General features: G+C 44.9%; 1 protein-coding gene across 3 annotated transcripts in view; it reads right to left on the bottom strand.

The window, feature by feature from the left end:
- The window catches only part of UGGT1 (UDP-glucose glycoprotein glucosyltransferase 1), a 156,235-nt gene extending 144,105 nt beyond the window's left edge, over window positions 1–12,130 (bottom strand). For 2 of the 3 annotated variants that reach the window (XM_077488664.1, XM_077488666.1), the window contains exons 1-2: window positions 12,062–12,130; window positions 4,337–4,475 (exon numbers count right to left, since the gene is read on the bottom strand). In XM_077488664.1, the coding sequence (XP_077344790.1) occupies window positions 4,337–4,461 (125 nt within the window). In that variant the 5' untranslated portion in view covers window positions 4,462–4,475; window positions 12,062–12,130. Of the gene's footprint in view, window positions 1–4,336; window positions 4,476–11,499; window positions 11,624–12,061 lie in introns of those variants that run through there. The other variant, XM_077488665.1, reaches the window with a different exon arrangement.
- Between the last annotated feature and the right edge of the window lie 779 nt (window positions 12,131–12,909).

Genomic DNA, 12,909 nt, shown 5'->3' with positions numbered 1-12,909 from the left:
TGAACCCTGCATGAGAGATCGGGTGACTGGGCTCCCCTTCTAACATGAAATGTTACTTGCAGTGTTATGCAAAGAACACTCTGAAGGACACCACCGGCTCCACATTGTGTTCTGCATTTTATAAATGAAACATAAGTGGAACCTCCGCTGATCGGAACCCCCCCCCCCCCCCCTCCGGTGTCACAATTGACACCTTTCAGGGGGGAGGGGGGTGGAGATACCTGTCAAAGACAGGTATTTTCACCCACTTCCGGGCATAGACTCCCACGGGAATCTACGCCATTTCCTGCCCTGCCGCGCTGTCTGCTGGGACACACACGGGTCCCAGTGACAGCGCGGAGATCTCCTATTGCGCGGCGCTTCGCGCATGCGCAGTAGGGAACCGGGAAGTGAAGCCGATTCGCTTTACTTCCTGATTCCCTCACCTTGAATGGCGGCGGCAGCAGCCGAGGCCCGAGCGGACGATCGGCCTCGGCTGCCGGCATCGCTGGAACCCGGGACAGGTGAGTGTCCATTTATTAAAAGTCAGCAGCTGTAGTATTTATAGCTGCTGGCTTTTAATATTTTTTTTTTGGGCGGAATCCCTCTATAAAATGTAGGCAGCGTGGATTTCTTACTGCAGTGTCCAATAAAGAATAATAAGCCACCATGCCTCCCTCCCCTCCAACAGTTTAAGGTGGAGGAACAAGCTGTAATGCTTACCTTGTCCTTTGCTCTGGCCGGCTTCTGTCACTCCCCCACTCCCCTCTTCTCTCTGACGTGTCGGGTAGGCCCTCACTGTCCTCATGTACAATGCACTACTGCTGGCCCTGCATTGGACATGAAGACATCAGAGAGTGACCACTGGTGGAACGCCATAGAGAAGAGGCTTCGGCGGACCAGTTGTACAGATGGAGGGAGCCTGCCGGAGTGAGCAATAAGTTAAGCATTAGAGCTTCTTCCTCAACCCCTTTAAACATTACAGTGCACAATGTACAAACTTCCTTGAGTTCAGCTTTAAACATTTTAAAAGTCTAATGGGGAAAAGAAGAATGAGCTTATTATTTTATTCTAAGCAGCCTCTAAAGAACATGTATATGGTTTCAGGCTTGTGCTCCTCTGTTTGTGTTTTCCGTAACTGAAGTGTACACTGAGCATCTGTGAAGCTTCCCATCTGGCTGTAGTTTCTGCTTCTTCCAGTGGAAAGTACTCTAACCAGATCAGTAAATTACATGAATACGTATTTATACTCTGTGCAGACAGCAGTTCAGAGGACAGCAAAATGATTGTAAAAGATGCTTATGACTCTTACATGGAAAAAGACAACCGGGGCAGAGGATCTGATCCTTAAAGTAAAGGATTGCCAGAGCAGGAACCAAGAGACAGAGGTAAACACATGAGAGGGGAAATGGCAACGCAGCCAACTTCATTGCTTTATTTGATTTAATTATCCAAACAAAGAACCCTTCACTCCTGAGCCTGCAGCAATGGCAAGACACCTACTCCACACATCTCCAACCCGTGTCCGCTGGTGAGATGCCCGTGAAATGATCAATTTGCCACACTTTTCAAGGAAAACAACTCTCTAAATAAATGAATGGTAATAATAACTTTACAACTGTAATGCTGAATGCTAGGTAGATAAGACATGTGTGTGTTCATTAAAAAAAGAAAAAAGAGTTGAACTCCATAGTAAAAAGAAAAAAAAAATCCTTCTTTGCAGTGGGGCTCTCCTCACACCGCAAGGTTTAAATGCTTGTGTGTACCCAGGGTACTAGTAAAAGGGAACTTGATTTACCTAATCCTTCCCCCAGCAGCCAGCAGTCTCCTCCTATCCCTGGTATTTGGCTTGTTGGCTATTGTCCCTGCACTGTACTTAATGATATGAAAGTGTCTGTAGTTTTCTGAGCACCTTCAAGACAAGTCTGCAGGGGCATAGCATCGCAGGAGCCAGAAGAGGAGTGGATAGTCTTACAGCGGTAGTAAACACCGCTATTGTTATTTGTACCTACAGGCAAACCTATAATAAGGCTTACCCATTGTAAAATGAATATGTACTAAATGTGCACCAATTAGGAGATATTCACCCTGGATGTAGCCAGTGACATCACTGGAGCATGAGCTCTGAAAGTTCGGCACAGCTTGCCAGAACTTTAGAGCTTCGTGCCAAAACCAAGGGCTATGTCATCGAGGCTCTAGCCAATCACACAGCCGGAGCGTGCAAACCCGGGCACCATGGGTGGGCTTTGTGCTAAGGCAAGTATTACATAATGTGCTAGTATGCGATGCATACTAGTACATTATACAAATTGCCATACCGATGTTTTTGTTTCTTTTTACCAGCCACGGCTTAAAAAAACGCTTTAAATTGAAAGAAAACCTAACTCCAGATAGGTCAGACAGTAGATCCCATATCATATCCTGACTTGGGGGAGGTCCGGCATCATCTGGCCCTTTCCTACCCAGCCTTACTGTCCCTGGCCTCCTCTTATTCATAAATTTCAGTTCTTTCCAACATGGAGGCTCAGATAGGGAATTCTGCATGCAAATGCAGCCTACCTAATAATGCTCAATCGTACAGACTGACATCCACTGATCAATGCATTTTGATGATTGCATAACTTCTCCGAAGGGCCAGTCATCGAGGATGGGGACTCCTGGGAGGTGTACTGAGGCAGATACAGAGAGCTGTGATTTTTTTTCAGGACGCTATGTACAGCATTCTGCTGGCCCCTCCCACTGTTTATGATCTGCTGCATTACACAGAGAAGCACAGAGACCCAGTTATGATATTGGGGCGTATTTTACCTTAATACTGTGAATGGATTATTGTAAAACCACCTAACATTTAGTACTACTTTAACTTGTATTGCAATGACTACAAGCATTGAACTTACTCTCCCTGGATAAAAAAAACTCTTGAGAGGTGATAAGATAGCGATATACAAATACCTCAATGCTGATTCTAGCATAGGGAAAAAACTATTCAGTTGCAAGGAGTTTACAAAGACACATGGCCACTCATTAAAAATGGAGAAGCGGTTTAACCATAAAAGAGCATTGAGGGTTCTCTGCTGTCAGAGCGATAAAGATGTGAACTCCCTTGCACAAGCGGCGGTGTCAGCGTGAGTGTCAATAGTTTCAAAAACGAATATGTGACCATCTTAGCAAATGCAAAAAATGTAGGGATATGGGAATTAATATTGATTATTCCAGTGGCGGTTCCCGCATAGCACCTGATTAGCAGGCAGTTCACACTGTCCTCTACGAACAGCTGCGGGAGTCAATACAAAGTTATTGATACCTCAGATCGGTTTGCAGATTGCAGTGCAAACTGTGAGTTCAGAAAGGAATTGGATCGCCTGGGTGTTCACAGGACTTTGAATGACTCGTTCATTGAACTATGAATAAGTTATATAATTCAGGTGGGGTCAATTCTGGATTCTCCTTTCCTGGAACCTGACTTACCTGTTCTCTCCTAACTGCCAATAACCTACAACATTAGCAAGACAACACCGTACAATACACAGCACTCATAGAAGTACTGCTCCCCCTCCAAGCTACTACAGTTACAAGAGATGTTGGTCCCGCAGCAAGGCTTCTGTCAGCCCTCTATACTTAGTCCAGAAAAACACCACAGCTGGAGTCCAAACATGGTCCAAAAAGTCATATCTGGACTCCAGCTTTGGTGTTTTTCTGAGCACCATACATCAGAATAAAGCCTGGAAGGCTAACAGCGCAAAACCTGTCACAAATTTTTTTCTGGTGTGCAGTGGACTACAGAGATATTAGCCCCTGTACACACGGTCGGAGATTTCCACAACCAAATCCGTCGGATTCTGCCCGTCGGATTTTGTCCGTCGGATCTTGTCCGAAACTGTTGCATACACACGGTCGGACAAAGATGGCGAAAAATCCGATCTCTCAGAACGTGATGACATAATTTCGTTACGACGGGACTACATTCAGGCTAGTAGCCAATAGCTTTGATGTAGGAATTTGATCTGAGCATGCGTGGCACTTGGTCCGATCAAAATGCTCTACACATGATCGGATTAGGTCCGTCCGGCCCAGTTGGTCGGGAAATATTTCCAACATGTTGAAAAATTGGGTCCGACGGAGATTCGGACGGAATCAGTCCGATGCATACCACACACAGTCGGATTATCCGACGACACGGTCCGATAGGACACATTCCGACGGATTCTCCGACCGTGTGTACAAGGCTTTAGGTGACCTTCTCAGCAACCAAAAGGAACTACAATGTAATATTTAGACTAAATGGTGTTTTTTTTAGCTTTGCCTGGGGGTCCACTCTGAATTATCCTTCTTGGTTCCACACATTGATGAGTCTTACCTGGCCTCCAGCAGCAACGATGTAGAAGCCCACTTGGTGGTGAGGGACATGGTGACACCCTTGGAATCTGTACTCGCTGAAGACAGGCAAAAGCCAAAACCCAGAAGTAGCCACAGTGAATCCATCTTGCTGCCAGTGTCTGCAGAAAAGCAGAAGCATATATCAGAATTTGAAGTAATCTAATCAATTGAAGTGTAAAAAGGTTATCCCTCCCTGCCCACCACTGCTTGAACACCATCTTGCCCTCGTATAAAAAAAAGAATGACTATCAAATTATCATGAAAAAGAATATAAATGCCCTTTTTCTTCAGTGGTGGTTTGCCAATGGGTCCTAGCTATAGAGTCTGTACTGCCCTGGAGTAAACATTAAAGCCAGCCATAGATGGTGCGATTTTATAAATAATAATAATAAAAATTGCTCGATTCCCCCATCACCACAGTCAGCGGTGATGGGGGCAATAATTGCATGAAAAATCCAACAGGCTGGTTGAACCCGAGACCCTGCGGATATAGGGTGGAAGTGATGTCAGCTTGAGGGCGAACTGCCTCTATATCTTCTCTAGCCCTGTGAGCACCTCCAGCGGCCGTGATTTACTATAATAATAATAATAATAATAATAACCAGGACACCTATGTAGATTAATTTGCATGTTACCAGTTATGAACTGTGAGTTATAAAAAAATGTATACTGCCCATTAGATGGCGCTTTAATCCCTTTTTATATATACACACACACACACACACACACACACACACGATCGGTGGGGGAAAAAAAAAATCACATGCGAGTTCCACAGGAATCGCACCGCATTCCTGTTCATGCGATTCTTTGCAGTGAAATTTGCACCCCCATTCATTTTGTATTGACACAAATCACACTGAAAAGTATCTGTTGTTTCGGTACCTGGAGCATTTGGATGAGCACCAATACTTGTGCAAATGCTTAGTATCACTGCATCCCTGAAAACCAACTGCCAGTGTGTCCAGAAGCAGCAGAGTTTTGGCAAAAAAAAACAAAAAACTATTTGGCAGAAAAAAATGTGCCTAAATACTAGGCGCATATTACCGTATTCATTTTAAAACTTACCGAAAATTAAAAAATTAAAGAAACTAAAATTCTGCCCAATTAAATAAAATGCATGCCCAAACACCAAACGTTTCTCAACTGGTTTGAAAAACGCAGCTTTAGGTGAGTTTATCACACCGATTTCCTCCTGTCAGGAGAAGCAGCGTTTGGCAATAATCCAGTGTGCATGAGGTCCTATTGGCCAGCTCAAGATTACAAACCTCCTACACATGCACAGAGGAGTTCATTCTCGTACCCAGGATCTATGCCTCGTCCCTCTCTGTTCGTGTTGCAGTGAACTGTCCATCAAACTAGAAGACCCCCCCCCCCCCCATTCTTAACCACTATGACACTGTTTATGGGAGACAGCACTCCCTCTTCTTCTTAGACTTGGGGACTGGAGAGATCACTATAATCTTCATTTTCCATACTTTTAGTTCACAAATACCACACATCAACCAACTGTATTCAACGTCTGTTATATATGTATTTATTTTACTTTCTTACCAGGGGTCTCCCTGAATGGATGCGACCTTCTGCAGTGTGTAAGCTCTTATATTGGATCATAAGACCAGGTTGCACATTAGTCTTATCTCCAAGGCAAGGCTAGGCTCTATTCCTTCCACCACTAAGCCACTAAGGATTTCATCACTGAATGATAAAGCAGGTGCAGATAGTGTTCTGGTCGGGATTAGAACTGATGACCCCAGAGCTGGAAGGCAGATGTACTAACTACTGATTCACTATGCTGCCCAATCAATAAATGGATGGATTGGTATTCTACCCATGTTCCTAGAATGACTACAGGTGCCACATCCAGTATAGGGAGAACTAAATAGAAGACCAGAAAAAATTGTGTATCAAGCAGATGATTAAGGCACCCACACATTGATGTATAACAACCAATAACTTTTTATTGATACACCTACATATTAAAACAGTACTTTACCAGAAAATCTAAATATCCATTCAACCAAAATTCCAAATAAATCAGCCTCATTCGGAAGAGTTATGTTGCACTCCCAGCCAGTACAATACCGTACTCTAACAATGTGGTAATCTACACATATGCAATCCCAGATACATGAACATATCCAACATATAAAAGGTGGGATTGAAACAAGCCCGGATCTCAACGCGTTTCCCAGAATCAAGTTCTGCTTCATCAGGAGACCAGATGAGATGCACAAAATATGCAAGGCATTAAGTTTGCCAGTAAACTGTAGGTCACCACTATCGTAATGTGTACCAAGAAGACTCCAAGGGCAATTGAGTTAAAGTGGTTGTAAAGGCAGAAGGTTTTTTTTTTATCTTAATGCATTCTATGTACTAAGTTAAAAAGCCTTCTGTGTGCAGCAGCCCCCCTCAGCCTCCCTAATACTTACCCGAGCTCCCTCCGATCCAGTGATGTGGCACAAGAGACTCGGCTGTACGGGACTCTCCCTCCTCATTGGCTGAGACAGCAGCAAAGCGCCATTGGCTTCCGCTGCTGTCAAAGGCAGTCAGCCAATGAGGAGAGAGGGGGCGGGACTGGGCCACAGCTCTGAGTCTGAATGGATACACGGAGCTGCGCCTCAGCTTGGGTGCCCTCACAGAAAGCTGCTTGCTGTGGGGGCAGTCAACAGGAGGGAGGGGCCAGGAGAGCCAAAGAGGGACCCGAAAAGAGGAGGATTTGGGCTGCGCTGTGCAAAACCAGTGCACAGGTAAGTATGACATTTTTGTTATTTTGAAACAAATAAAACAATTAGACCTTAATATCAGTTTAAAACAGGAAGGAAACCATATGAAGGGTCACTGCTAACGTGATAAAATGCCAAAGTCTTTGCACCATAGCAACACTGCTACACATGTTCTATGTTTCTATATAAACCACTAGGGGGCTGCAGTAAGTACCAGACGTCAGCAAGAGTATCACTGATTGTCTTGTTTCACAAAAAGGTATGCACCTGCATGAAGATCAAACGTTTTAGGAAAAGTTTCCTTCTAGAATAAATTGATGAACTCGAACCTGTCACTAAACATGGTCACTCAAATAGAGAACATGCTCATAAATGTACATAAGTGGATATGAAGGAAGATGTGGGCCCTAGACTGGTTTAGCTCTGAAGTAGGGGGTGCGTCCCCCGAAATGAGTAAGCCTGCCAGTTTGAGTGATGGTTTGGGCCTGGTGACACCATCCTACTGCTGGACCACACTGCAGTGTTATACATCACTGCATTCCTTATTGGTATAATTGTAAGATCGTTTTTGGTGTTGGGCGTTTTCAAATAAAGGTCTATGCAGTAATGCCGTAGGTGTTTGCATCCTTCTGTCTGTTTTTACAGTTTTCTGTCAGCATTCCCCATCTGAGGAGACCTGAATCGGTGGGAGTATATCAGTTGAAGATTTCTTCGGAGATCATGATTATTACCGTTTCGCATTTTTCAGATGTCTATGCCTCTTGAGCACTGGGGTGTATGTGAATGCCCTTTTCCCCTTTATTCCACAGAAAAAGAAAGGCAGGCAGACATCTGAGCATTGACTGTGCAGGAGATCAGCAGCACTGCGTTCACCCTGATGTGATGCGTCATATAGCATGTGAATCACACAGCATTACTGTGCAAATCACATGCGATTCTGTGCGGTGCACTTTGAGCCCATCATTTTGTATAGCACCAACTGCACCGCATCCACAATAAAAAGGTGCAAGCAGCTTTTTTTTTGCCACACTGGAATCGGATCGCATTCGTGTTAATACTAATGCAATCTGATTCAAGCAAACACACTGCGTTCTGCGACCTGCTTTTGGGGTGTCATAAAAAATATTTAAAAAAAACTAGGGGTGAATCAAATGGAAAAATTGGTGCCGAAACCCAAAATGATAGTTTTTAAAAACGATTCATATTTTTATACATTTGTATTATATTCGACTTTTTAATTAATATCATCAATTTAAATTAATATGAATTTATTGGTGGCCATTATTGGCACCTTTAGTGCAAGAAAAATGCAGTCTGCAGTCTCCAACCATCTCTTGTACCATGTCCACAGTCTCCAACCATCTCTTGTACCATGTCCACAGTCTCCAACCATCTCTTGTACCATGTCCACAGTCTCCAACCATCTCTTGTACCATGTCCACAGTCTCCAACCATCTCTTGTACCATGTCCACAGTCTCCAACCATCTCTTGTACCATGTCCACAGTCTCCAACCATCTCTTGTACCATGTCCACAGTCTCCAACCATCTCTTGTACCATGTCCACAGTCTCCAACCATCTCTTGTACCATGTCCACAGTCTCCAACCATCTCTTGTATCATGTCCACAGTCTCCAACCATCTCTTGTATCATGTCCACAGTCTCCAACCATCTCTTGTATCATGTCCACAGTCTCCAACCATCTCTTGTATCATGTCCACAGTCTCCAACCATCTCTTGAATCATGTCCACAGTCTCCAACCATCTCTTGAATCATGTCCTCTGTCTCTATCTCCTGAATCACGTCCGCAATCTCTTACTTAAACTTAAAGTGGTTGTAAACCCTTACAAACCACTTTGACCTACAGGTAAGCCTAGATTAAGGCTTACCTGTAGGTCCAAGAAATATCTCCTAAACCTACACGGTTTAGGAGATATTTGCCAAAACACAGGCGCCGCTGTCTACAGCGCATGCGCCGCAGACAGAGGCGTGCAGGTGCACTGAGTGCGCCGCTGTCAACGGCCATATGCCGCGAGTGGCGGCTCCCGTGCGCATGCGCAGGAGTGACGTCATTGCGGCTTTGTCGAATGACAGCGCTGGAGCACCGAGACCCACCGAGAATATGGAGGCTCCGTACACAAGGGGACAGCGGTGACTTCGCTGGCTCCTGTGTCAGGTAAGTGACACATAATGGACTACTATGCGATGCATAGTAGTCCATTATGCTTTACCTTTGCAGGGAATCAAAGAGGAAGTAAACCCATCAGGGTTTACTTCCTCTTTAAACACACTGCTATGTTAGTGGCCGGAGCCACGATGACATCACTCCTGCGCATGTGCACGGGAGCCCTTGGTTACAGGTTTACCTGCAAGTAAAAATAACAAAGTGGGCTTTATTACCGCTTCATCATCACTGCTCGGACACCACCACAACATCCCCTGTAGCATTGGCGAGCACATGAGGAGATTCCTCCAGCTGGAGGGGAACTTTGCGTGATTTGTGTGACTCTTTGGCCTCTGGCCTGACTGGCCAACCTACAGAGTGACCTGAATCTGGAAAGGGAGAGTGACAGCCTTGGTGATAACGACAAGGTCCAGTCTTTCATTGCAGCATACTGATCGACAGTGCCAGCCGGAACCACCCAATATCCCATGTGAAGTCGCCAGCTGATGGGTATGGACTGAGAATGGTAAAGTATCTATACCTCACCTGAGACTGTCAGCTGTCTGTAGTGTTCACACTACTGCAAGTCCCTACACCCAGTACTCCCTTACCATCTCTTCTCTTCCATGTGCCAGATCCCCAGTACACTCACCCCATGGTGACTGATACATGTTGGTGCCCAGCCCACATCCGCAGCTGCAGTAAAGAGGTCCACCACCCCGTGGGTACCACCCTTTGAATTGTAACTGACGGCATCTCCCTGGTTCTTTACAATTGCCAGGGAGTATGCCTGACACTATGCTCCCAGCACCTGAGCTACTGCACTAAGGGTAAGCTATCCCCTCTACAGCCCCTGATCACTACAGCTCCAAGTAACCAAGATTTCAGTATCCAACCATGATGGAACGAGGGCTCCACTACTTTACTCCACGATCTGGGACACTAGTATTTGGTCTGAGTAGCAGTTCATAATATTCCACTCACAGCTGGCATTGGTCCCATCCCTTCCCTTGCTCGAGCCTCTAAGGGGTTGACACACGGGAGCCCTACCTAGATACAGTATTGTGCTCATAAGTTTACATACCCTTGCAGAATTTATTATTTCTTGGCCATTTTTCTGAGAATATGCATGATAACACAAAAACTTTTCTTTCACTCATGGTTAGTGTTTGGCTGAAGCCATTTATTATCAATCAACTATGTTTACTCTTTTTTTTTAAATCATAATGACAACAGAAACTACCCAAATTACCCTGATCAAAAGTTTACATACCCTGGTGATTTTGGCCTGATAACATGCACTCCAACATAGCATACACAGCAACATAACCCTCCAGCTGTTGCAAAAGTACAAGTCCCATGATGCATTGCAAGGCTGACAGTTAGAAGCATGACTCCCACAGGCAGAGGCATGATGGGACTTGTAGTTTTGCAACAGGTGGAGGGCCGCCAGTTTGAGACCCCTGATTTACAGGAACTGGAGGCTTTTTGCTAAGAGGAATGGGCAGCTTTACCATCTGAGAAGAAAGAGCATCATCCACAAATACCACAAAAGACTTCAAGCTGTCAATGATGTTAAAGGGGGCAATACACGGTATTAAGAACTGGGGTATGTGAACTTCTGATCAGGGTCATTTGGGTAGTTTCTGCAGCCATTATGATTTAAAAAGAGTAAACATAGTTGATTGATAATAAATGGCTTCAGCCAAACACTAACCATGAGTGGAAAAACGTTTTTGTGTTATCATTCATATTCTCTGAAAAACGGCCAAGAAATCATAAATTCTGCCAGGGTATGTAAACTTATGAGCACAACTGCATACTGAGTATTCACTGAGATGCGGCATTTGTCGTGGAGGTACCCCACGTACCAATTCACTTGGCATCCAGACGTTTCTGTTTTATGTTCTCTCTGTATGCGTTTGTGTGTTGATATACACCAGCATGCTTCTCCTGCAATGCTGAGAGATTTTTATGTCCCTCACCATAGTGGCTGTATGCAGCACCATGATTTTAGCTGATACCATCTTCTGATTAATACAATTATTCCATTTCTCAATTAATAGCAGTCTGCACTCTCTGTCTCTCTCTTAGCCTTTCATTCTTTCTTTTTCCCCCCTCTAAGGAAAAACATTTTTGTCGATGTATGCTTTGAGGCTCAGTGACAGAACCACATTGGTATGAGTAGACTGGACATACTGCTTTGACATATGACTTGTCTGTCTACACTTTTTGTTTTATTACCGCTTTACCTTGCAACAGATCGCAAATACAACAGTGCGATTTCTAGGCGATGCAGGCAACCCAGCACTTCCTGTGCATTTCCTACATCGACAATAAAATAAAAGTGAAACAGTATTAGAAGAAAAATATTTACAACTGTTTAATATGCAAAGGGAGGGGGGGGGGGGGGGAGACAGAACTTGTGCAGTGCAACCAATCAGCTTCCACCTTCATCTTGTCCACTTAAGCTGTCAAAATGAAAGCTAGTTGCTGATTGGTTGCCACACAGCTGCTCCAATGTTTAAACAAGCCAGGTCATTTTATCAGGGCTTCCATGTAGCTGAAGTCTCCCTTCCCTGCACTGATGACAAGCTCTCCTCTGCTATTCCCATCCCCGCACTGAGCCTCTGTATCACTGGGACACTCATTGCTCTCTCCATGCTAAGAGGGAAATAACTAGATGAGACACACACAGACCGGAAATGAGTAGCGAGTACTAGCAGTACGCTCTATATCCATCCTCACCGCTCCCCCAGCAATAGAAACCCGAACCCCCCATTCCATCTAGGAACCCAAATACACGATACTTACAGTTACCGGCTCCTTTTCCTGGAAGCGCCACACCTCCCAGGGGTCATTTCCGCTTCGCTACAGGAAGGTGACGTCTCCGTGACAGAACAGGGGCCATTTTTCTTGTGGTCACTACTGACTGATTTCTGTTTACAAACGTTCATGGAATGTTGAAACGTTCCATTTCCTATTGTAGATGCTCAATGACGGCCAAGGCTGTATAATCTCTCTGGAATTGAAAGGTTTGTTTTACTACAAGAAGCCCAGGAGGAAGAGTAATGCCTTTATCAAAGATGGCGTCAGTGTAGATAGTGGTGACTAGACAGTCGAAAGTAAAAGCTAGGAGGATATGGGGACATGGGATTGCTGTGTACACAGAGGGTTACATTCTACAAGACTGCAGACGTTTGGGCCACGCGCAGCCAGCATTAGTGTGATAACCATATGAGGCCTGGAGCTGTGTATTCATTGCTATCTGAGCAGACATGTGGCTATGCAGAGATGGTGATATGCTTAGTGCCATATGTAGAACCTGCACTATGGAACCAAATGTCTAGCTCAGAGCCAGGTTCACACATCCCAACCTGCAAAAACTCATTTCAGGGAGGTTTTGCGCCGCCGGTGAAACCCCCCCCCCCCCCCATTAAATGCAGCCTCACCGTGCCCATCATTTCAGCCTCACCATGTCCATAATTTTAGCCACACCGTGCCCATCTTTGCAGCCTTACCGTGCCCATAATCCCAGCCTCACCATTCCAAAAATTGCAGCCTTATCAAGTCTATAATCGCAGCCTCATCGTGCCCATAACCGCAGCCTTACATTGCCCATAATCTCAGCCTCACTATGGTCAGTGCCTGGATTACACACA

This window comes from Lithobates pipiens, unplaced genomic scaffold (genome assembly GCF_037356315.1).
Source record: "Lithobates pipiens isolate NorthernLeopardFrog02 unplaced genomic scaffold, aLitPip1_a1.2 Scaffold_18, whole genome shotgun sequence".
NCBI lineage: Eukaryota > Metazoa > Chordata > Amphibia > Anura > Ranidae > Lithobates > Lithobates pipiens.
Note: the sequence above shows the minus strand (reverse complement) of the source record. Positions and strands in the feature narration are given on the sequence as shown.